The 25,941-nt window shown below is 40.2% G+C and overlaps 1 protein-coding gene across 6 annotated transcripts in view; it reads left to right on the forward strand.

The window, feature by feature from the left end:
• Positions 1–1,886: 1,886 nt before the first annotated feature.
• The window catches only part of PKD1L2 (polycystin 1 like 2), a 38,948-nt gene continuing 14,893 nt past the window's right edge, over positions 1,887–25,941 (forward strand). The window contains exons 1-25 of one of the 6 annotated variants that reach the window (XM_032121684.1): positions 1,891–2,227; positions 2,632–2,819; positions 4,601–5,242; positions 5,781–5,945; positions 8,546–8,731; positions 9,506–9,616; positions 10,040–10,187; positions 10,765–10,994; positions 11,636–12,040; positions 13,142–13,240; positions 13,961–14,010; positions 15,101–15,206; positions 15,801–16,008; positions 16,605–16,725; positions 16,980–17,121; positions 17,630–17,830; positions 18,017–18,162; positions 18,638–18,832; positions 19,648–19,773; positions 21,008–21,190; positions 22,214–22,338; positions 23,142–23,268; positions 24,155–24,289; positions 24,956–25,181; positions 25,456–25,649. In XM_032121684.1, coding sequence (XP_031977575.1) covers positions 4,792–5,242; positions 5,781–5,945; positions 8,546–8,731; positions 9,506–9,616; positions 10,040–10,187; positions 10,765–10,994; positions 11,636–12,040; positions 13,142–13,240; positions 13,961–14,010; positions 15,101–15,206; positions 15,801–16,008; positions 16,605–16,725; positions 16,980–17,121; positions 17,630–17,830; positions 18,017–18,162; positions 18,638–18,832; positions 19,648–19,773; positions 21,008–21,190; positions 22,214–22,338; positions 23,142–23,268; positions 24,155–24,289; positions 24,956–25,181; positions 25,456–25,649 — 4,080 coding nt within the window. In that variant the 5' untranslated portion in view covers positions 1,891–2,227; positions 2,632–2,819; positions 4,601–4,791. Of the gene's footprint in view, positions 2,228–2,631; positions 5,243–5,780; positions 5,946–8,545; positions 8,732–9,505; positions 9,617–10,039; positions 10,188–10,764; positions 10,995–11,635; positions 12,041–13,141; positions 13,241–13,960; positions 14,011–15,100; positions 15,207–15,800; positions 16,009–16,604; positions 16,726–16,979; positions 17,122–17,629; positions 17,831–18,016; positions 18,163–18,637; positions 18,833–19,647; positions 19,774–21,007; positions 21,191–22,213; positions 22,339–23,141; positions 23,269–24,154; positions 24,290–24,955; positions 25,182–25,455; positions 25,650–25,941 lie in introns of all 6 variants that reach the window. The other 5 variants (XM_032121689.1, XM_032121686.1, XM_032121687.1 and 2 more) reach the window with 5 other exon arrangements.

Genomic DNA, 25,941 nt, shown 5'->3' on the forward strand with positions numbered 1-25,941 from the left:
AAACAAATAAACAGCATCCACATAAACTTCCTCACTGTAAGACTTCTATAACCTTATCTGCACCTTTCAACATCCCTATTTACATGTTTCAATATGTAAATTATACAATTCAGTCATGTGTTTTCAAGTGGGCAAAATGACAGCGTGAAGGTTGGCATTCACTTCCATGACTGAAGGTGTGGAAATGGGGTCACAAATGTGTACAGTGACAGAAGTTAATGTTGCTGCACTCTATCCTACCTGGTAGCCTGCAGTACATCTTTGGGGGAACATAAATAAAAACTCAAAAGAACTGCTTTCTGGTTTTAGTAAAGGGCACCTGAGTGTAGAGGGCTTAACATAAAAACAGTGGTCCTGAACAGAGGCTGCTGGACCTTCAGTCCTCTCATTATGGGAATTGTGAAGATGATCTCTTTTGTAAAGTGTTGGATATCTACTCATAAGAGACATTATCAATGAAAACAGCTTGCAATAGAGCTTTTTTCTCTCTCTTTCCATGGCCTGTAAGCTCTGAAATAGCTCATAATAGGCAGAAGAAAAATATGCAACCAAATTAAATAAAACAAACAAGAGGTGGAAACTGAAACACCTTAGAAGTCTGGCCAGTTTTACACTTGTGGAAATCTGGAGACACTGCAGAGACACCAGATGATGACACTGTAATGGCTGTAAATTCAGATCCAAGCAATTTATTTTACGTCTATGTGTGCTGGGCAAAGTTCAGTCCATTTGTATCTATCAGTTAATGTTTTACCCAAGGAGGGCACCTTTAATGCTTTGGACAGTTCTGTGATTAAGATATAAAGGCAATATTAATATCTTAATAGGCAGATCTAAACTGTGCCACTTATTCAAACATGATCACAAGGGCACATGAGGGGTCATCAGGTTCTTGAGATAGTTCTGCTCCTTTCTGTCTGAACTTGGGGCTCAATGTGGCCATCAATAACTCCAGCTCAACAAACATTCTTATGGGGCACACTCATCCCCTTCTTCCTAACAGTCAAAGTTCTGCTCTGAAAGGCAATAACACAGGGGAACTAGCTGGGGAAGAGGCAGGGATTGAGGCATGAACTGTAAGGCAGTGAGGAAAGGCCAGGCATGAGCCTAAAGGCAATGCCAGACACTTCCAAAGGGACAGCTCCTATGAGAAGATCCTCAGGGACTTCTCCAGGTGACTTACCCAGGTAGCCATACACATTTTATAAACAGAAATTATGTTCAACCCAACAGCTCCTGAACGTAATCCTACTTATCTTTATCCTGACCCCATCACACCAGGCATGAACTAATAAATAGCCTAATTTAATTATTGCACCCTGTACAGATAAGAAATGTTTTCCCTGTTTTTATAAACAAGATAACATCAAAATTGCAACTTGGCGGGAATCACTGGTAAGTTCAGTGTGTTGCCTCATGGAAAATCAGTCAGTAGAAGCAACAAGACCAAGCCCTTTTCAGTCAGCAATAACTGGGTCTCACCATCAGGACAAGCAGCACAGGAGAGGAGCAAGGAAGGAAGTGTGATTGTGATCACTTTCTTAAGCTAATTGGCAAATGGGAATTTTTAATCCAGCTGAAGAGAGGGAAGGTGTACGTGTAGGTGTAGAGTCTGTTCAGGACTCAGTACTTCCTACCTATCAGGGTAAAAATGTTCTTCACTCTGCAGTAGTTTACACGACACAGTAAAATGGACTACTCATAATCTTGTCTCAAGTTAATGATACCTGAAAATAATCTTTTTTCTACCTCAAAGTCAAAGTAATAGAAATCAGTTTTCCATTTTTATGTTTATTCAATTAATAGAACACAAAGATGTTTATATTCCTGATAAAAATCTGTGTATTACATTCAGTAATATTCAGGAATGTAAAGATGGTAATATCCTCCTATAGAGAGTAAATTTACTTGCTCTTCCTCAAGGCAAATGAACAACAGCCAAAATGAACAGGGGTGTGATTTATTCCTTCTCTTTAGCAGTTCTTCACTTCCTTAATTCTTCAGATCTAGCACTTTCTGGTCTCTATTATGGATTGTCAAGCTATTCTGCAGTGCTGCAGTTTGAATCACAGGATGTTCTCAGGCTGTCACAATGCAGCTGTGATCTGCACTGGGGTACAGATCAGGACCACCCCAAAGTCAATGACTTCTGGCATAAGAAAACTATTTTTAAAAAAATTGTCTTTCTGTTGAGGAAGAATGCAAAAGAGATGTTTCCCACAAGAAGGTAAGTTCAAGGAGTGTTGTTTACTCAACATCAAATGAGTTCTCTCTTGTGAGTGGAAAGGGTTTTCGGAAGTTTCTGTCTTCCTGAAGACCCTAGTTGCTAATTTTGATGCTTTAAAAGCGGTATTTTCTTTTCATGTAAATGCTTTTCTCGTTCTTGTGGTAAACAGAATAAACTGACAGAATGCTTTCCTGGCACTAAAGTATATAAAGTCAACAAACTGCCAAAGAGGGAAATTGTCTTTCTTCTACTTTCCATCTGCTGCAGGCAGCTGAAGAGTAACTTATAGCAACCGTAGATTAGGAAAAAAATGCACATTGCTTTAGAAATTGCTAACAGTAGACTCACTTGGAGAGCTTGGCTTTATTTGTAGACATTTCCAAACATTATTTGTTCTTTTTCAGAGCCTATTTCAAAATCCTTCAAAGCTAGAGACAAGACTTCCATTAATTTCAATCACTTTGGAGCAGATTCACAGGGGAGAGCCTGTGGCACCCTCAGCCCTGGCATTTTTAGCAGTATGTTCATGTAGTTGGATTTCCAGTAGCAGAGAAAGAACTGGATGATGCTACAGAATACATTCATCACAAAAGTGAGTCAAAGTCTCCTCCTGGAAATGTCTGTATCACCTGTACATTTAAGTACAGTCTCCTCCATCACACCTGTGCTTTCAAAAACAGGCTGTGTTTCTCATATCTAGAAGGACAAAGTGGGAGGGCTGGCTGCCAGCTGCTGCAAAGTCTGGCAAGCCAGCAGGACCCAAGAAGAAGCAGGGAGTCTGGAGAAAGCATCATGCAAATATACAGTGGCCAACTGACTGAAGAGCAGCTGCCCTCAGCTCTGACTGCTGTAACAGCTTGAATATAAAATAGTTGGATTGGGCGTTCCCAAACTGAAGCCTGTGAAGTTTTGTATGGGGCCTTAAAGGACTCCTGATTTGCAGACATCACCTGTGACATCACTGTCACAGAAGCAGCTGATAATCATAGTTACATGGTCTCATCCAGGAAGGGGACGGGTATCCGGGCCAATTAGCTAATTGGAATATTGATTTGCCTTCTCGAGAGCTGGGAAATCCAGTCCGAATACTCACATCTCAGCTGCTCCATAAGCTCTCCCCATTAATCAGTCAGAAATTCATGTGGGATCTGCTCCAAGGGTTCCATAGCTGACGTCTTGATTTATAGGTGTGGTGAGAAGGAAGACATCTAGCCTAGGGTATTTTCTTCTCCTTTCATCTCATCCTCCACAATTTTCCTACCCATTAAACACTTCCCTATTAACTTTATCTTGAAAACCCTGATCACAGTCCTGCTTTTTCCAGCTGGGCAAGATGACTGGAGGTCCAGAAAGGTCTTGGGATTGAAGTTCACTCTTACATGTTGACTGGATGCAGTGGATGTACTTGACTTTGGCAGAAAGCCTTGGAGCTGGAGCTGGACTGGCACTCTGCAGTGATGGGCACTGCCTTCAGCCCAGCAGTGCAATGCAGGAGGCATTTCTGCAGGGCAGGAATCCATCACGCAGCGCTGATTCCTCTGTGCTGTGGTAACTGGCTCACTGATCCATGTCTAAATATAAGTGCAGGTTCTCTCAGTTCCAGGCTATGGAGCTATAAATTAATAATAATGGCATCAAACTCAATGGAGCTAATGCCAAGGACAGGAGGATCACAATAGCTAAAATTCTTATTTGTACTGTGCTTCTACTAAGCTGGTAGCTTTGTAAACCTGATGAATATCTTTTATAAGGAAGTTGAGATGTATTTAGAGATTTCAGCTCCAAAATGTTACTGGGCTTGCTTCCCAAAGTCCATCAGCAGCTCTTGGAATGTACACATAGGGCTCCCAAGTAGTTCTGCTGATTAAGGCAATATTTTCATCTTTCCTAAATCATTGTTTTAACTTATGGTCTTCTCTTCTGCCTCCCAGCAGGTATAAATACTGTAGCTCTAAATAGTTGAGCAGCTTATCTTTTAAGGGATGATGGGAGCATTTTGCTTGGGGTGTAGAATTCTAAGCAGACACAACAGTTCAAAATGAAACTTACTTGGAACAGCTGAGATGAATCTGCACATGCGTAAACAGGTGGGCAGGATGGATATGATACAATAATTATAGACATTGCATTCGCATGCAAAAGAAGCACCTCCAACAATAATTATTAAAAATAAAGCAATCCAGACCAATTAAATGTATCTAGAGAAGCAGTGTGTTTTCCAATCCCATAACTCCTTGTGTTTCTCATTTTTCTCATTCTCCTCTCATTCTCACTTTGTATCTCTTTGCTGTTGTAAAGACCTCCAACTTTAATGTTCACACAACGAAGCCTTTGATGGAGGAGCTTTATCTCACTTTTCCATGTGTCCAACAGCAACATATATCAACTTTATCTTCCCTGCTCATGAGGAAAGCAATGATTTAATGTCTTCTCTTTGAACTGATCTTACATGGGATGTGACATTTATACAATAGAGCCCAAAAGGGCCAGTGCATGGGCTTAGCATCAGCGCAACACCCCTCAGACGCAATCACAATTATATATTAGAAGTTCTGTTCTGTTCCATGCTCTATTGCTGCTGTTGTGGCAAGCTGCAAAGAGGAAGGAGAAATGCTGATGACATGACAAGGATGATATCTCAAGCTTTTGAAGAAGGCAGCAAAAAGAGTGGTGCCCTGGTAAGCAAGACGAGTGCGATGCAGGGCACTGAGCTGAGAATGTGGCAGGGAGTCACAGTTCTGATTTCTCTTGCTGTGGGCTTGGCTGGGGAGGAAGCAACTGATGAAGGAATACCTTGTTCGAAGTACCAGCAAGCTTTCAACCATTCATGCTACGAGTTTGTTAGACTCCAGCAAACCTTCACAAGTGCCCAGAGCTGGTGTGAGAGAGGAGGAGGGCACCTTGTCTTTATTCAAAATGAGGAAACGCAAGAGTTCTTGCAAAAACATATTGCCGAGGATCAGGAATGGTGGATAGGACTGATCTCAAACTCCTTGCTGAATGAAACTACTGATGGTAGGTGGATTTAAAATCATGTCCTTAAAATTGTGTCAGCACGTGATGCTTTTTTAACATTGTAGAAAATGCAGTGTCTCTTTGTAGATATCTGCTGAAAAGCCTGTGTCTTTTGTTGCTGTAACTTCACATTTAAACTAAGATGTTTGAATTGCCTGCTTCACTTCCTAGTTGCATGTTATCACCCTTTCCTTTGGATCCTGTGAATACATGGTGAATGAGACCAGCTTGCTGACCCAGTGAAACAAATGTGCTGGCTTAGGTCTCCAGTGGAAGCCAATTCATCCCACTAGGAAATGCTGCAAGGTCTGATGCAAGGGAAATGGTGAAATCTTTAGGCTGGGAACGCAGGTAGAAGTGGCAGTGTCTGTTTCATGATTGTATCAGGTTAAATATAAAATGTAATTGAAGATCCTTACCCAGACTAAACCATCTTTGCTTCAATAGGAGCAGGGCTACAGTCCTGTGCTGCAGGCTCTGACTCTAATTGTATTGCTGAGGAAAATAAACATTCAGGACACAATATCTTTTTTCACAGGGCCAGTAATTTGGCTGGACACTTCAAATATAAGCTACAGTAACTGGTACAAGGATCAGCCATCTCCCTTCTCATCCACATGTGGGTACATCCTGAAGAATGCCAAGTATCAGTGGGGTGTGACTGAAAATTGCAGCCAGGAATTCGACTTCATTTGCGAGTTTGGTAAGATACACAACAGCTGGAACAGTGAAATGAGTGTGCCATGATCACAATGGGGCATAAATTGCCCTGTTGCTTTCAAAGTAGCTGGGAAATAACTTAATGAATCTTACTAAATGTGAACAAGCAACAAGCTGTACAACCCCAGCGGGTGCTCTTTTTGCAGTGTGCTGAAGTAAGACCTAATCCAATGAAGGAAGAACCCACAAATACATCTGAGAGATGTAGGTGCTCAGCAACCAGACATTAAGGACCAGGGTTCCAGCAGAGGGCTGATAAAATAAGAATGGATCTGCGTGTGAATCTAATGTGTAGCTGTCCACACCTTCAGTGGACATAAGCTGGCTCCATTAAAGCATGGCTGCAAGAATAAATTCCCACAACACCACAGCACCTGGGCTAGGTGGGACCTGTATGGCTGCCCTGCAAAAACACTCATTAATGTGTGCCAGAATAATTTCCATTTGTAACTGAAGCAAAAATACAGTCAGGCTTCCAGAGGCACCACCTCCTTGCAGCTTGGAGTGAGCAAAAGAGAGAGCAAGTTTTTCTTGTTTCTTCTCAGACCCTCCATCAGGTGAAGTTCAAGCTTTTCCCCAGGTTAAGGAAGCAGACAGGAACCTGTACTTCCTGTGCTCAGGCAGAAAATCCACAGACATTGTGTCCCTTAAATTGTGACTTGGAACAAACAGATGACAATATCATCCCTTTCAACATGAGGGGAATTTGTGTTCCTCATGCTTTGCACAAGAGTACTTTAAACTGCAGCTAGAACTGGTGTCACAAGCCCTGGAAGGATAGCTTGGCCATAGGCTCACTAATACAAAAAGGCTTGGAATCAAGTACAGGTTTCCACAAGCCCTAGAACTGCTACTGCCCTGTCCAGCACTCTACTGCTACTGACATAAATAACAAGTTGTTCTGCAATAAACAAAGGTAATAAAGTTTTGTTTCCTATCCTGATTTTCTGTTCCACATCCCCTCCCTGCCCTCCTCCTCAGCACTCCCAGTTCACTCCCATATCTCCAGCACGTCCCACCTCTGGGACCTCCACCACTTTTCACTCCCTCAGCTCTCTCCCCTGCAGCTGCTCCAGAGCTCCAGCTGTGTGTGCCAGCCAGTTGAATCCCACATGACAGAATAGGTAAATGTAGGGTTATAATCCCCACTCCTCACAGAGGCATTGATGTAACTCTTTCTCTTCTCCCTAGATACTGCATTTCATGAAATTTTAGGGTGGTTGGAGGTCTATATCTATATATCAAATTCGGCTGAAGATGACTAACATTAAAAATAACTGGGGGAGAGGAAATTGGCAGACAGCACAATCCCTTAAGCTTATTTTCCTTGCAAAAGCAGACTAAAATTATTTTTCCATTACAATCATGGTAGACAACTGTCTGTTTGTGAGGAAACTATCATCTGTTACCATAGGGTCTAACTGAGAGCCCCTTAAATTCAAAGAACAACAAGATCCTACACTACATTCATCATTCCACTACCCAGGAAACCAAGACCAGATCGAGGCAATTCCACCATTGGTGTTCCGTAGATTAGTAGTTTATTGTAGTAAATATATATGTACTGAATCAGGGTTTGTACATAGGAACACAGACCAAGTTTTGTACATGTCTCCATGTAAAAGTTGTTGAGACAGCAAATACTGTGAGAAATCTTCATATAGAGAACAAAAAAATGCATGAGAGAACACTCCATACTAGAATTTAACAGCGAGTTATTTTTCAAGCTTATTTAGAGAGCTCTAATCTGTAAACTGATCATGTTGCTATAGTTACAGCCAGGCTTAGCTTTACCCTTTAGATAACAATAGCACACAATTATTGCAGTGTGCACACATTGGTGCTGTTAATCAAGGGACTTGAGGGGAATGATCCAAACAGCAACTGGAGGACAGCGTATTTAAACCTGGGACAGCCAAAATAAAAACATTCTTTTGCAACATTCTCATATGAGAGCAGTTACTCGCATCCTCCTCTTCAGGGTATTAAGTATCCTGATTATTACATGATACTAAAAATTCTGAAAGATAATTAACTGTCCCAGATTAATCAAAGAATGAGGTGTATGCATTTAGAGCTATGACCTTACTCATGTGAGCAGTCCTGCCGAATGAAGTCAGTCAAATATCACACAGGAACAAAGGAGTCTCTGTAGCAGAAATGGGATCAGCTCCCATACTTAATATGCAAACTATTCTTCAAAGCAATTACCTGAATATTATGCAATCCATGAATCTGTTTCGGAAGTAAGGAGTAACTTTAAACCTTCCAGTATTTCAAGTCAAACATGCTAAGAGTTTTCCACAAAAATACTATTTATTTTTATAATTAAAATATTTTTGCTTATTGAAAATATCCTCAATGTTTTAAGGCAGTAAAACCACAAATCATTAGTTTTGACTCTTTAAAAATAAAAACGTTTAATTCTTTTGTAATTTTCTTGAATTTTGTTAACTGTTTAGCTTAAAAGGGAGAAAAGAGAAGAAAGAAAAACAAAACAAAAGGGACATGCAGTAGAATTGTAGCAGGATTTTTCAGAAATTCAAAAAGGTAATATATGGGGTTTTTTTTTTCTCCTACTAGAATCTGGCCAGAGCATTGCTTGTGATAAATACAATGCCACTGTACAGTGTGGATCAGGAGAAGTTATTCAAATTGAAGACAGCTTCTATGGGCGGAAGACCCCTCACTACTGTGTGTCAGAGACTTCTCTCCAGGATGAAAGAGATGAAGGCTGCAGCTGGATCAGTGTCAAAGATGAAGTAGCAGGTGGTATCTTACAGCACTGCTTGTCGGAAACACAGAGTGAAGTTCCCTGTCCCTCAAATGCTTTATCTTGTATTGCAGTAGAGTTAGTGAATGGAAAAGTGGATTATTCCTAAAATGAAGGGAATAGCAGAGACCTTCTGACAGGGAGGGGGTTGCTACAGGAGGCTGGATGGAAAGGAGAGGTTTTGTAAGGAGCAAAGATTCAAAGGTGGGGAGGAGCAAATGAAGGATAAGGGTGTGCCTGGCTCCTCTCACTGTATGAGGAAAATATGTGGACACCCTGATTCCTTGACAAATTCAGACACACAAGGTTTGACAGAGATGGAAGGCAACACATCCAGACAAACCTAACTCCAAACCAGGAGGGGTGAAAAGGCTGGCACCCACAGGGACATGAGGGCAGGAAGGACCTGCTGCTGCCTGTCGTGTCGAGCACCCACCCTGCTGGAGCCAAGGGCTTGGAGGTTAAACACTGACTGTGGCCTGTCCCCAGCATGATTCTTAGGGCTTCCAGCCCAAATTAAACAAGACACAGAAGTCTTTTTTTTGGTACCTTTTCAAATTCAGCTTTGTTCCAATAAAATGAAATGGTGCTAAGAAATGCCACACAGAAAGCAACACACTAAAGTCAAAGGGATATGGAAATTTTTCTAGAAATCAGTGACATGGTACTGCTCCTCCTGCCTTTTTTGTTTCTCAGTCATCTTTCATCCGAGCTGTTGTGACAGTAAAGGCAAAAGCCATTAGCTGATCTGAAACACTCCTTCTTTCCAGGCCAATGTCACGGTCTCCAGGCCTGCCAGGTGGCTGCAGATGGCACTTTCTTCGGAGATCCTTGTCCAGCTTTGGGAAGCTATTTGTCTATTCAATACCACTGCAAGGAAGGTAAGAGGGAGGGGGCTGTCAACACCAAAACTCTGTCCTGTTCTTTTCTGTAACACTGTGGCCACTGATATTTATCTTAAAAATCACTGTTCCGTCCTCAGGGAAGAAACTGGAAGAGTGGTGACCACTAAAAATAGGCACAAAAACATAGATTCCCTATCCTAACTGAGGGTTTTGGGTAGAATACAAAATCTGGAAGTTCAGACCCATAAAATACACTTAAATGAAATTGTGTTCTAACAAGAATCTTGACCAGTAGATATGAAAAAGAATCAGCTCCCTGTCACACCACTAATGCACACAAATTGGCAGCAATACCAGCTCTGTTTTGGAGCAGGCTGGCTCTCAATGCCTGAAAATTAATTGAATTTTGTAAGAAAAGTAGGCAACACTTGCACTAAATTCTATCATTCTGTTTTTCAGGTCTGCAGCTGGTTATGACAGACACATGTTTTGTCTTTGAAAGTATCACGGTCACTTTGAACTGGCTGCTCTCACCATACTCTGGGAATCTTTCCTGTACCATTAGCACTGGAGATGGTCACATTATTGATCCTTACTACCCTCTAAAGTAAGATATAGCCTTCATTTCCCTTCAGACAAACAGTACATTTCATTGCTTGCACTTTATTGAATGTTCCAAGTCTCACAAATGAGATGTTAAAAACTAGATATCTTAATAATAGACCATACATACAAGAGACTTGGATTTTGCAAAAACCTGTTTTGAAATCAATACAAAATTTTATATTAAGCTACCAACCACAATCTTTCTTCTATTATACTAGTGTTTCCTATTTCTAAGAGTATTTATTCCAGATCTTAAGACTCAAAATTACTGAAAACATGGCAGTAATTGCCAAAGAACAAGCAAATATTATTTCCTTAAGTTTAAAGAGTGTTTTTTGATAACAATTGAAATATAACAAGGCAATTCTGTAGTTTTTCTTTTGTTTTAATTGCATAAAAATCCTGTCTTTAAAAGATCAAACATTTTTCTGCTGGATTTAAAAATCAGATTTTGTCTTAGTGGTAGGAATGACATTTGAATGAATGAAATCTGGGGATGTGACCAGCGTTACCATGTAAGGCAAAGGACTTCCCAGGGTGCTCTTCCACAACAAGAAGTTGTTTTCTTTCTATTCTAGACTGGTCAGCAACATCTCATACAGGTACTCCTCTCCTGGGGAGTTTACTGTTTTTGTGGAGTGCACCACCAGCGAATGGCACGTGATGGCACAGAGGCAGGTGACTGTTCAAGATAAGATGGATCAGCTCAGCATTACTGGGTGCTACAGCCAGTATGAAACTGGGAACAGCTCCCACTGCCGTACGCTGTATGGGGAGGTGCTGTGGATCCAAGTTCAGCTCAGTGGAGGTGAGGATAATTTCTCTGCGTGATTTAAAGGGAAGGACAAAAATTTTGCCATCCATGGGATAGAAGCAGGACTTTTATTATGCAAAAGAATCCTTCATTTTAGTGAAGGCTTTCCCTCTAATTGTTGTATTCCTGCAACTGAATTCTCTCAGTTCCATTGGAGGGGTTCTTTCTCAGAGATATTTCACCACCTAAAACATAAGTATAAACCATTTTTGCCTATTCACAAAGCTGACAGCAAGAGCATAACTTTAGTCACACAAATCCACATGATGCCAGTCAGAATATTTCTGTATTTGAAGTTAGAGATTCACGGAAATGCTCCTCTGATTAGGGTAAGAGGATTCCACTCCGAGCTGGACACATTTGCTGGTGTACATTTCTTTCTCACTTCAAGTTCCTGGAAGCCACATATATGCTGGAAAAAATAAAATTCAGAAATGTGTGTTTGAATTCTCAAAACATTCCCAGCGGAAAACACATTATTTCATTAAGTCACCTTAAATGACTTTATTAAAAATTACTGCATTGCTGCAGGGTTCTTGTGACTCCGGTATAAACATTGGAATGCTGCACAAAGCAGCTGGAATTGGTTGGTCTATTGCAGAAGCTGTAAGAAATTTTCATCTGTGTTTTTGCAGGCAATGGGGTAACCTACAGTATGTTAGCAGATAACATGACGCTGACTGAATCCAGTGCAAGGGAAGGTATTGTCCCTTATAACCTGACACTCAACAGTGCCTCTCAAGAGCTGCTAGGCCCAGGGATACATCAGCTGGAAATCCGAGCATCCAGGAACACGACGGTGTCAGAGATCTCCGAGAGTATTGCTGTTCATTTAATTGAGCCAGTATCTGGAATTCAAGCTGCAGTAGCTTCCCACACTCTGCAGCTGGGGGAGGATTTGGAGGTGAATGTCTCTGTGTCCCATGGTGCCCCAGAGAAGCTGATGTTTGAGGTGACTGGATCCAACAAAACCCACTGTCACAAAGCAGACGGCCCTCGTGGGGAGCTGCGGACATACAGTGTTCCCGTGCCCTCAGAAGGTACAGCACACTGACACCTCCTGTGCTGCCAGGACATCACAGATGAGTACAGTTCACATAAAGAGTCACAGCATCCTGGGCTAGGGGACAGTAATGTACAGCAGAATTTGGTAGCTTTTCTTACTGCTCAAACTTAGTCTGCAGAACAGGATGAACAGCACGGGCGTATTGACTTGTAAGTGAGCTACAAAACAGAACTGACAAATGGGTCTGCATATGCAGACTGAAAGCAAGGCTTCACCTCATTCTGGCAATGGAAGAGACATAGTGAAAAGACATAGGGTTTATTTTTTCATAGCACCATCTGATTGAAGCACAAATGAGGACATTTTGTTGAATACCAAAGTGTTTTCCTCGTGTTTGTTCATAATGTTTCAAGTTTAGACTGCTCTGAATTTTACACTGAAGTAATTCATAATCTGAGGAGTTCTCAGTAGAGATGACAAAAAAAAGGGGAATTTTCTGTGTGTCCGTTTCCAACACATGACTTTTGTTGGAGATAATTATGAATAAACTTTTTAGTAATATTATCTTTCCATTATTACATAGTCAAAACCTTTAAAATGTGGAATTAGGGAGATTGTGCTTAAGAGTTAATTAACAGTGGCGGAAGACAAAAAAGTTTCCACCCCTAATGAGCGATTCCAATCCCATGCCAAAGTGTGACGAGTAGAAGCTAATTATGATTTCATTTCATATTTTTTAATTATGCAATATTAAAGTTTTATTTGTTCTCCCTGTACCCATTTGAACATCCATAGGCAGAAATTTCCAAACAAAATAGCTGCTCGCTCAAGATGCCTAAACTCATTTGGCCTCCAGTGTTTGTACACCTCTAGTTTCCTGTGTGATAGTATCATAGTCAGCTGACAAAGAGTAGCATGACAAGGGCTAGGAAAAGGGCAGCTGAGTTATTAAAAAGTTGAGATAGAAGGAAAAAATATTCCTGGACAAGCCTTTCAGCAGTGGACACCCATCATAAACCCCCCTGAAAACTCTTAACAGAAAAGAATGGAATTTTCTTTACAAATTGGACATTATACCTCAAATCTGTTGGACTGGCCCCACTGCTACTTTTAACTGACCCTTTGCCTTCTCTAGGTACTTTTCTAGTGAAAGTGGTGGCCATGAATGCCTTCTCAAACATGAGTCTGGATCTTGGATTCATCACTGTGTTGGCAAATAGTTCCCATAGAAAAGGTAATTGCATTAATCTGACAATGCTGGTTTTGACCACACAAGTGTCTTTTTGCAATCAGAGCATTTCACAGAGTGTTTATGGTTTGCATCTAGTAATCACTTTCCTTCCAGCAACAGTGTTGAAAACTTTTGTGGAGGCTTGTTCCTGATGAAGGCAGATTCCCTGACTTTGAAGTAGTCATAAATTAGCATCACTCTGTATATGTAATACATTGCACATTTGCTGTTTGTCCTAGAAATAATTAGTGAAGTTTATGGCTCAGGACATAGCTTTGAAACCAGAAAATATTTGCATCACAGCAGTCTCATAAATTGCTGTCAGTAATGGCTTCTAGATGGCTCCTCCTTACATTTACAAGAGCAGATTATACCAGAAATAAAATAACCTTAGCACTAATTGTATTGAAACTTTTCCAGTGCTTTCCATCAATTTTCCTTTGTACATCAGTGAAACTCCATCACCTCCTGTGAATATATTCTGATTTATACCATTATTTTGAAGAATCAGGATCATCTCCTTTACAGTCTGTGATAAGCCTGTTGTTACCATTTTACCTATTTAATTGGGCTATTTATCACACCTCTAGGGTCTGATCCTTACAGCCCCATCTTTCACACTGTCAGTAGTCAAATCCTGTGGATTTAAGTCATATTCACTGAAGATGTCTGAAAGCTTTACAGGTAGCACTAAAATATTCTGTTCTTTTTTGCATTAAACAGATTCTGCTAAGAAAGAAGGCAGCTACAAAACAAATACCCAAAAGAAAAATGTAAGTATTATTTAAGGATCTTTCTTTAAAATTGCTTAGAAATTTTTCTTACCAGTGAAAGTGCCATATAAGACATTGAAAAAAAGTATTTGTAGCATAGTAAATTATGGACTAGATGTTCTGTTCACCATATGGCTTAACACAAAATCTACACCAAAAGTCTTGGAGACAAATGTGTTTACAGGCATTCCATCTATAATTCATAAAAAAGATTAAAGAAGATGAACTTTTCATAACAATTCAGTTTTGGAAGTTAAAATGTGTTTAGATGAATTTTTAATTCGTCTACTTGACTAATGCAAACCTCTCTCTGAAGGGTGATCCTTCAAGAAGAGTTTAATATATTTCATATTGTTACCAAGTGTTTTCTACTTCTGTATTGGAGTGTTTAAATTACTTTGCAATGAAAATTTTTCCAGTTTATGACAAACTAAGAAGTTAATGATACACCAATGGCTAGAAGCTGTCCAAATTTAAATAATAAAAATGCCAGATAGAATATTTTATCATCTCAAAGGCCTAGTTTTTAACGCTAGCAGACAGACATCTGCTATGGGAGATATACTGCTTCACAAGAAGCCATCATGTTTACAAATTGCCTGTAGGAGTATATTGCATCAGAGGAACATAAATCTAATCCAAACCCAAGTTTATCACAGTTTGTTGCACAGAAAGACAAACTCAGCTACCCCTTCTTCTCTTTGTTTGTAGCTGCAATGTATCAAATTCAGATAAAAAGGGGATGTACTAGAAGACAAATGGTTGTTTGAGGGCAAGAAGTCTTGGTCCAGATGGGAAGAATTAACAGGAATTAGTTTCCTAAGTACTTAGTTTTGAAAATGGGAGCTACACTCCTAAACCAATTCTGTATTTGGGAGAACATTGCCACAAAATTTTTCTGTGCCATCTGCTTCTATTCCCATAGCTTCTACTTCCATACTACCTCTGAGCTGGGAAAGATCGTTTAAACTACAGATTTGCATCCAGTGATTTGGGGTCTAAAATTTCAGACCTTTTTCATTATAAAGAAGCAATGTATGTGTGTGTTAATACATGCTCCTGTTCTTACATACATTTACTTCTTATTTAGGATCACAAAATACATATTAAACCGAGTCGCCATGTGGATCCTTTCACAACTGTTACACTTGGCTGGCCAGACAACAACAATAATTCCAGTTTTCTCTGGACCTGTGGTTTGTACATTTCCTGAACTTTTTTCACCAACTTGTATTTGATGAGCAACAAATTCACTGTCATGTCAGATCAAGTGTTGAAAATCTGACTAAAGGATGCTTTATTTTCTGGCTTTAAAGTTTGCCACTCACTGTACATAAAGAATGTCTGCTACCTAACCCTGTTTTTGGCATCAAACTAATTATGGTATATAATATGGCATAGTACTCCATTTTGTCTTCTCCCAAAGGTTTCGATTTTTCAAGATCTACCTGTCCTAAGCTTCACCCTCATAGCCAATGACTAGTCCCAAGTGACTTCCACAGTTAGGCATTTGCAAGGTACATGTGTCTCAATAAAACAGCAATAATTAACATTAAACATGATGCAAAAACATTTCTGGCTGAAAATGGGATTGGGATTCAGGCCATCTGTGTTCTGTCCTCATAATTATCCCTGACCTCATACACGACTTTGAAAAAGCCTGTACTCTGAATCCAGATTACCGACTCTAAATTGTGTTCAAGAAACTTGTCTATAAAGCTCTTTGAAATTTATGGCAGGAAAGTCCTTAATAAGATGCTGTTCTAACTATAAAGGATATGTTTGTGCAGGAGCTTGCTGGCCTGCCTGGAATGAATGTGTGAAGCAACAGACAATCCTAATCAACCAAAGTGAGGTGCAAATCCCACCTTCCTGCCTTCCTCCTCCGAAATCAGCAGTGACTGTCAGGATTACCATCCGAAACCACGGCAATGGAGAGAGGCACGATGAGCAATGTCTCTATGTGACTGCAAAACAAGAACTGCAACTGGAAATCAGGTCTGGTTTTAAACCTAGTATTCACTGGTTAATATTATTGCACAAGCATAGTACAAGGCCACAGTTACCAATAATAATGATAATAAAGTGATATTGTACTTTTAGAATCATAGAATCACAGAATGGTTTGGGTTGGAAGGGACCTTAAAGATGATCTTGTTCCACTCCTCAGTCATGGGCAGGGACACTGTCCACTAGATCAAGTTACTCAGAGCTCCATCCAGCCTGGCCTTGAACACTTCCAGGGATGTGGCATCCACAGCTTCTCTGGGCAACTTGTGCCAGGGCCTCAGCACCCTCACAGTAAAGAAAACTTATTTTTCTAAATCCATTTACACTTTACCATTATAAAATTTATTGACCAAATGAGCCTTGCTGAAATTTTAGTCCATGTTCCTGAACACAAACCTTTCCTAAACTGAGTAATATTCTTCTGGAAACCATTTAGGGTTTTTGACCCCAATATATCCTTCCAGGGTTGGAGATTTCAATATGCTAGCCTCATTGAAACAACGGCAATAAATGTCATAAGATATGTCTGAAATTTCTCCTAGACATCTCATACTGTGTATAATCCCCATCTTACTCCCTTACAGATGTGAGGCAAACTGCAAACCAGTGAATGTTAGTGATGATGTTGTTCTGAGTGTCTCTGGACAGGAGGACTCCCAGGCCATATATTATAACTGGTATTTAGATAACACGTTCCAAAACAAGGTGAGAGCACCAGATTTGTCAGAAATACTGCACACACAAAAATAAATATCCACAAAGCCATATGGCCTCAGAGGGATATTTTGTCAAGCAGATGCCTTAAAAATACTAGTGAAGACCAAGTCAATGGGGTGCCTGGTTTGGGAGGGGTTATAATAAAGGGCACCAAACTGCCACTCTGCTCCTGATAAATCACAATAGAAAGCACAGCAAAGGGCCTCTTACTACCATGTGTTCTCTTCTGTCTGCTTTTCCAGTCTACAACTCTCCCTCTAGCCTGTGGTCTGACCGGTTTCCAGCAGAACTCTTTGAATTTGCTTCAAAGCAACACATCCGTGTTGAGAATGACCAGCTCCTTCTTGCAGACACAGGGAGAAGCTTTTCAGATTAAAATAACAGGTAGGGGCTAACAAGGTTTTAGGGTTTTTCAGACTCCTTTGAGATAGTCTCTGCTGACATGACATCACATTGACGTCACTCATGCATAGCCTCACTGACAAATCTGAAGGTAAATTAGTCTACAAGTTGAAAGGTGTTACTTTATATGTGGGTTCTTTAAAATAATGAAGAGATAAGTTTGTTCTGGGGTGTCACACAGCAGGAGAAATTCAGTTATCTTACTCCAGGCTGTTAATAACTTTGTTAAGGCTCATCGGAAATGAAGTTACGTTAAATGCTTGATCAAATATTAGAGCTTGGTTTTATAATGCAAACTTTAACATATTTGAAATAATTCTTTTCCTCTTATGGTTTACTCAGTAGCAGCATTCCACGTCTCATTAGGCCCACCCTGCTGAGTGTGGTGCCTGAGCAGACAGCCCCATTGCTCGGCAGGTGAGATGAGCGCCTGCAGACTGGTGCTGCTGGGGCACGGTTCTGGCTGACGCTCTGCTCCCTCCCCTCCCAGCACTGACTCAGCGAGGCTACGGGGAGGGATGGTTCCTGGTGAGCACCGTGCCCGCACCCGAAGCCCCCGGCTGTGCCGTGTCACCCGAGCATGGATCGGTGCTCACCGCCTTCAGAGTCTCCTGCAGTGCTCCCAGCTTGGAGGATTCGGGCCAGTCCAGTCCCAGCAGGCAGCTCACATATTGCTTCTATGTGACACCAAGTAAGTCCCCAGGTGAACTGTCGGGTTTCTTCTAATAAGAGCAAAGGCACAACCTGCCCTGCTCTGGAGGGAGACTGATCATGAGTGAACCACGCCTGCACAGAGCAAGCCCTGAGTCCCCTGCTCTCAGAGAGCAGGAGGCGTCTCTGTGGTGTCCGGTCGATGACCCCTTCTTTCTTGTTTCAGATTCTCTCCTGGACTGTAGCCCGGATCCTGGACTCTTCCCAGTTTATCTTCCACTTGGAGAAGAGGAAAATAATTTTATTTTACATGTGACAATTATTGTCAGCAATAACTTTGGTGATACTGTTCAAACAAATGCTTCAGTGAAGGTACACGGTAGAATTCATTTATTTGAAGAACTCTCAAGTTGATAAGTAACCCACAACTGACTTTTGGAGCTTCTTCCCGTTTTAGATATATTACTTCCTTCTGAAAGTGCCATAATCACAATTTTCCTGTCTAACAGAGACTATTCTCTGTATGCTCAAGGTCAAAAGATCTTCCATTGCCCTTTTTTCTAGAACAGAAGTTTAAAAGAATTGTTTGGACATTGATCAAGCAGTGTAAGCATGTTTACTGAGTTTGGAACTGCTCTGTGTAGGCCCCAAAAGCCTCGTGTTTCTTCTCCAGTGCCCCAGTGAGGAGATCCTCATTAGGCCATTAAAAATAAAACATTTAAAATGGGAGACACAAAACTTTATGTCCCACTCTATCTAGGCTGTCATTAAGATGATCATGGAAGCTTTTCAAAGAAAATTATAACAGCATTGGCAATGTTGAGAGCATATCTGATTTCTTCATCAGGTTGGACCTGCAGATATGATGGATGGGAACCTGACCCTGCAGGCTGTCATATCTGAGAAGGCAAACACCATCCTAAAAGATGGGAACAACAGTATGAGTCTTTTCCAGCTGTACAAGTCAGTGACATCTGTCCTTAATCAGCAGATCCAAGAGGAAAGTTTTAACATGTCTTTACAGACAAATACACGAAAAGAGGTCAGAGAAACACTTGCTTTCTTGCAGTACAATGCCATATAATGGATCCATCATATCTTTGACAGCTCTTAAATAATAAAAAGCTCACATATCACCACTTGAAATCAATGAAGGTTTCAAGTTTCTAGCATGTGTCTCAGTGTTTGGCACAGGCTTCAGCTAGTTTTCACTATTTGCCTATGTAAATTGTTTTATCACTCATCAGTAAAACAGTTAATTCTCAATTGTTATTTCATTAATTTAAACTAGTTAATCTAAACCTGATTTTCCAAAACAATTTAGATAAAATGGCCTCTCCAGTGGGATAAATATCCCATCTAATTTCCCCCAAAAGCATTAGATGGCAGGTAATTTTCTTTTGTCCATTTTAGCCACCAGTTGATGTTTCAGTCATTTGTACAGTGCTTTGAGTGCCTCAGATGAAGAGATCTAGAGAAATGCAATGTATCCTTCAATTAGGATTCATTATTTGAATAATATCAATCACACATGGCTCTGCTTTCTCTGGAAGTGGCATTTACACAGTAATTCACATACATTAGTACAAATTCTCGCAAGTAACTCTCCTTGCTCTTAATGGATGTTAAGTGTATAAATTCTCTGTGCTGGGAGGTAACACAAAACTCATGATTATATAATTACTGGGGCAAGTGGCATCTTGTCAGTAGAGCTAATATCAGCTCAAATGATCCTTGTTGTGGAGCCTTATTCCACCGCATAACTTGCGGCATGCCTGGCTGTCAATACACAGCACTACTTTTACAGTCCTAATTAGCATCTTGTTCCTTTGCCTAATTATCCCTTTTCATCCCAAGCTCCGAGGGCTGATGCTGACAACTCTCTCTGTTGTTAACATAACATCAATGCAGACTGCTCTGAAGATGTCAGAGGTATTGAAAGAAATCACTTACAGGAGTGAAGAGCTGTCTGTCTCAGCACAGGTAAGAACAAATTCATCTTCTATCTCCTCACACTTATAGTAGAAACTCTAATTATCCCACTGACCTTGGAAGAGCTTCAGTGCCTTATAATTATCTGGTCTTACCCATTTTTTTCAATTGTACCAGAATGTGCATTTTGACCATCAGTATTTTGACTCAGTTCAGAGTAAGTAAATTCAAGTCTCAGATATTGTCTCAGCAATCTCTGCAATCCAGGCTATAAGCATTACATTTATCACACATTTTTGAGATAGAATTCCTAACTTTTAGTCAGAAATGTTTTCTCTTGTAAAGCACTTTTAGAACCCTGAAGAACAACTGCCCCAAGAGGGTTTTTCTAGAATTGCCCACACTTGTTCATCCCTGATCCAGGCACTCCACAAAATGCACATAGGTAGGTTGTCAAGGAACATGTCAGCACCCAGAGGAACTGGGCACAAATGTGCAGGTTGGTCTCACAAAAGTGTCTCTTGAATCTTACCCAGCAACATCACATTATTAGTAGATGATGCTATTTATGCTTATGGGGTGAACATATGGCAGGACAGAACAAACTGTCACTGGGGGAAGTTTCCCAAATATGCAGGCAATAAAAACAGCTGTCCTGATTTCTGATGTATTATAGAGTTGGAGCCAGACAATGGCTTGGGAGGATTTCAGCAGGATGTGATTAACTTTGGCAAGACAAGAACATAGCTCAGGTCCAGCCCTCACCCTACAGAAAGGCTGTTCAGCATTCACAGGCTGTGGGAATGGATGTGTCCAAGCTTGCAATGAATTTGCTTGGCCCCTTCACCATCCTGGGCTAAAATCTGGCTAGTGGTTTCACAGTCACAAAGCTGCATCCAGGCACAAAATAAAAATCGTAAAACTCATTCTTCTTTGGCACAAAGACAGAAATGTACAACCTAATTTGCTACATTACTGTACATCTAAAAGCTATCCTTGCCCAGAGTTCGACAGACAGATGTTATTAATCTTTTTATGGATTGCATCTGTAGAAGCAGGCTGCATTTTTCATGCCTGTATTCCATTTTGGTGTACCATCTAGTATATCACCTTTATTAGCATTTGAAGTGTTACCCCAGCACAAATAATTATAGTAAAAACAGTGTTAGCCACTAATAGTCACAAGAGATTACTAATGTTGCAATATTCAGTAAATGACACAAGTGTCACTTCTGTCATTTGCAGTGCCAGCACATATAAACTGCTCCCTGTGTTTCTCATGCAGGTGGAAGCCAGCCACACTCTGAAACACGTCAGTGCCTCCTTGCTCGCTGTAAACACAGAGCACAGCAGAGATGGTCAGGAGTTAAAGGAAGCAGCCAACTATCTGTTTAATGCAGTGAGCAATGTTCTTAAAGCTTCTGTAGAAATCAGAGCTGGGAACAACTCGGTGCCAGAGGCAGAACAGGTAATTTAGATTTGGTCCAGTTTGTACTGTACTATGTGTGAATATTTGTTTGCTTTGGGAGGTTTTTAAGAGCTCTGCTGCCTCTCATATTTTTAAATTGGCAGTGGGAACTGTTCATTGTGATACCATGATGGACTTGAATATCAGAGAGAACTTCTCTCCAGTTAGACATGTTAGACTGAATGCCTGTTAATGAAGATGATAGAAGCCTCTTGTTACATTGAAAGCTGAACAGGACAGAGCACTGGAGAACACAGCATCAGCTCTGACCTCTAATCGATGACAAGCACATTGTGATTTTTTTTCAGATTTGCCTCCTTTTGCCCCTTAATTCAAGGAAGCCACAGGTATTCAATATTCACGATTGCCACCACTACTTCACAGCTTGATCCAGCTCTGGTTGCTGCTTAAACTTGGGCAGAAAGCTCTGATTACCTGTTCAGAAACATGCAACATCTTTATTTTGTCCTCCCCTTCCTATCTATATGTGAATTTTCACAGCTGACTCTGTGAGTTTCCTGGGCTGAACAGAAATTTATATAAATACTTTAATTTCATCACAGCGAGAGAGTGGGGATGAAATAAATCTAACCTGAGAGAAAAGATTATGAACTGGACAAGTCCCTCAACAATAACACACTCGTAATACACAATTGATCTGCAATTAGGTCCTGCTTTTCCAAGTAACTAAACACTGAAGTGTGCAGCTAAAGGGCATTAATACACAAAAGTACACTAATATATGGATTGATTTCATGCTTGTAATTTCGATGTGTAGAAGTTATAAATACTACAATATAAATGTAAAATCTGTAAGACATTTATGTGCTGTCTGCAATGCTTCAGTGAGAATTACAGAAATTGAATTGCAATAGAATAACCTTCTCTGAGATTAAGGATCCCATTACCAAGTTTTTCAGCTTAGTAAGACACCAAAATTAAAATGAAGCAATGACAAATAATGTGCAGCTTGGTGACCCTGAGCACCTTTGTTGTAAGTTTCCTCCTCTAATCCTTTTCCAGAGTTCAGTGTCACACCAGCTCCTAAGTACAGTTGAAAATCTACAGAGTGCCCTTCTGTTTGGGAAGGTACCAGGTGATGAGCCAACAGTCCTCACCTCTCCTTCTGCCACAATGTATATGCACAGGTAACAGCTGCAGTGTCTCCCACTGAAGCTTCTGAGAGCTACAAATATCAATTCCATTGTGCTTAAACAGAATGTTTGGAACCAACTAAATGTTGTAGCATAATGACAATTTCAATAGTGCAACAAGGCTGTTGTTAGTGCCTGATAGTAAGAACAGCTTGGACTCCAGGAACACCACCTTAGAAACGCCCATGGTGTGTCTTCTTTAACCAGCCAAGAATTTACTACAATTTCCTGAATGAGGCAGCAGTCCATTCCTTTCGAAATTATGTAGAAAACTCATCTCATGCCAGTTAAGAGTTTTTATCTTTTCCAAGTAGCCAATAATGACATGTTATATGGAACTGCAACCAGCTTGGCAGAAGCAAATATAATCCTGAGGAGCCTGATGAGCGTTCTCCATTACTTATAATCATCCCTAAATTGTTCCCCGAGAGCCTGGTTTTCATCCACATCAAACTGTGCATGCAAATCAAGAGCATGTTCACACATAAACCAAGTCTTTCAAATAAGTACATCTTGGTACAACTTCCTCTCCAGATATGCCAATTCCACCCCTTTGCTAATGATTCTATGATAGTGTTCTGTGGAACAGAACAGGGACAGGTTCGTGTACAAAGTATTTACTGGCAGAGTTAGAAATAGTTTTGTACCTAAGTTACACTTACAAACTGAGAAAGCTTTCTCTGTAGATATGAAGTCCATGCTATTGATGTTTGGGTTTTTCTTTGTGTTTTTTTCCCTTCTATTATTTTTTTTTCTCTTTTATTCTGCTTTGCTTATGCCCAACCCTAACTGGACAGAATACAAACAGAAAAGATGGAGAGCACATCCATTAACATCTCCAATTCCAACTCTGCCAGCTTTACTCTCCCACCTGCTTCCTCTCTCAATGTTTCAGGAGTTGATGATGAAACAGTGGATATAAGGGTAAATAGCTTTTATCTAACTCTATCTCATATCCAGCTTGCATTCCTGATCTAATGGTTTTACAATAGTTTATCCTTTTACAATGAACAGACAAGCACATGTCATCCCTCCTGTCATGTCAAGAAAATAATTTGGAATCTTTTTGGTCAAAGAAGCCTAATTTATCTTAATTGCATGAGGCTGTTTAGGAGGACTGAAAGCTTAAATTCCCCATCCCATCAGTCCCTTACATACACTTTGATTCACACCTGCATGGCAGGAGCAGGCAATGGAATGAGTCAATACCTACAAATCTATTCGCTGTTTGTTTACATCTTATGCTCTGAGGAAGATGCAACAGCTCAGAGTCCATTACTACATTCAAACTAACCTACAGCAGCTTTCTTTCATCTCAGGAAGAAATACATGAGTGTGGGGCACTCAGATCCTGCAGGAGACAAATGTGCTGATGGTAGCACATCCCTACATCCCTCATCTGAATCAGGAAATGGTGGTTTTTCCCTCAGAACAATAGACTGCATGTAATTGTCATATTTTCATAAGAAATTTCCTAAGGATTTCTCTAGTTGATTTGACCCTCTCAGGAGACCACCTGAAAACATTTTGTTTTCTTTGCACCTTTTCCAACTCTGCTAAAAAATTGTGTCACAGTGCATGGAAACAATAAAGATTGTTGTACACATTTCAGAATGAAAATCACTTTCAAGGTTTGTAGACCCACCTTAGAGATACAGTACAGTCTTATTTAAATCTGGATGCAGGCTTTTTGGAGGTCAGCTCCTGTTTGGGTCTGAGCTCAAGCTCCCACTGCTCAGCAATTCAGAATGTGAATATAATGAAATATTGACAATAGCTCAGTTGTCTGATAGTTAATGTCTTCTAACAGATGGTGAGCTTTGCCATGAATCCCTTTTTCTCCAGTGACATCAGTTTTGACATCAGTGGAACAGTGGGAGGTCTAAGTCTAACTGATCTGGATGGTTTGACCATACCAGTCAGCAACCTCAAAGAGAACATTGAGGTAAATCCAACATTTTCTAACCCTCACCCTCTTTTCATATTTTTTTCCTTTCTCCATTAATGAACTGTCATTTGTATTATCATTTGTGAGGTGAACGCAGATGCTGGTAGTGTTCATTATGTCAGATAATGGGATGATGCTGTCTGCATTTGTGATGGAAGGATTTGTGTGATGTGATGAATGAAATAATATTTCTGTCTTTTCTTAAAAAGGAGGCATTTTATTCTTCATTTAAATGAATGTAAGAATGCTAATGGTTGTGGAAACAGACTCCAGATTACAGTCATCCCAAAGCACAATGTGAAGTCTGATTTCATCATCCAACCTCTGTATTTATTGTACTACTCTTTGGCTTCCTAGTCCATGTATAAACTGACATCTAAATCATTCATACATGTGCTCCACATAGCCAATGTCTCAGTCATAATCACAGTTCTCAGTTCAGAAATGCACTAATGGTCATAGGCTTTGTGATGAGTCTACACAGGTTTCAAATTAACTTTTCAGAGGTTAGTTGATATTATCAAGAAAACTACTTTGAAAGTGATATTTTTGCTGGCCATGCTTTCCTGATGTTATGAAAAAATAAAATCTAGCATGTGGCTGCATGCTAAGAAGAAAAATGCTTTTCTGTATTTATACCTATGTCTTTCTGTTTAAAAACAGATCATGTTACCAAGGCTTTCAGCAACACAGGAAGATAAGATTCTGTTGAATCTGGGCAATTATAGTACTTTTCAAGTAAATGTTACCTCAGGAAACACATCTATAGTGATCCACCTGGAATCTGAACATGACATTCCACTAATACTTTACTTGGGCTATGGGTATCACCCAAATGAGACCAACTATGATATGAAAAATCATCTGTTCTGTAAGAAAACTTCTGGAGGTAAGATAAGTGGTTAGTAACCCATGAACTTGCAGAATGAGCCTTGGCCATGAGTTCAGGTGTCTAGCTGGAAAGAAACCTCATGCTTCAAGGTTCCTATCTGTAGAATAAACTGTTCACTAACAGGAGCAAAGATTGGGATGCTTTGAACAATGAGTTGCTAAGAGTGATTTCACACCTGTTTCTTTGGTTTATTTGTTACATGCAATACAGCTGCATACTTCTGAATTAGCCTTTCTATATATACATTGAAACTAAAATATTTATGTTCAAGGTGAGACAAACAGCTGGGTTCTCAGCCCAGAAGAACTCATTTTTGGAGAGGGAACCTACTATTTCATAGTTTTACAAGATATGGGAATGGATTCCACAGTCTATGATGGGCTAACCATAAACGCCACCTGCTTTGCATCCCACTGTGTGTTTTGGGATGAGCACCAGGGAGGCTGGAACAGCTATGGATGTCATGTAAGTAGAGCAAAACAAAACAATGTGTCTATTCTATACTTCAAAGCCATCCCTCATACACTACCATCGTGTAGTAAAATGATAGCACTGAACTGACACCACAAAACAAGATCATTTTGAGATGTTTTAATAAACTCAAGAAGTTTAGTCATATTGAACTAAGCTTCAAACAACATTTCCATTTCTATTTCATGGGATGAACTTCTACATAAGAAGAAATGGAACCATTCTGACAACTCCATGATATATTGTAATGCCCCTTACTGGTTAGGTGTTAGAATTAATATTCCTT

The sequence above is a fragment of the Corvus moneduloides genome, chromosome 12 (genome assembly GCF_009650955.1).
Source record: "Corvus moneduloides isolate bCorMon1 chromosome 12, bCorMon1.pri, whole genome shotgun sequence".
Classification (NCBI taxonomy): domain Eukaryota; kingdom Metazoa; phylum Chordata; class Aves; order Passeriformes; family Corvidae; genus Corvus; species Corvus moneduloides.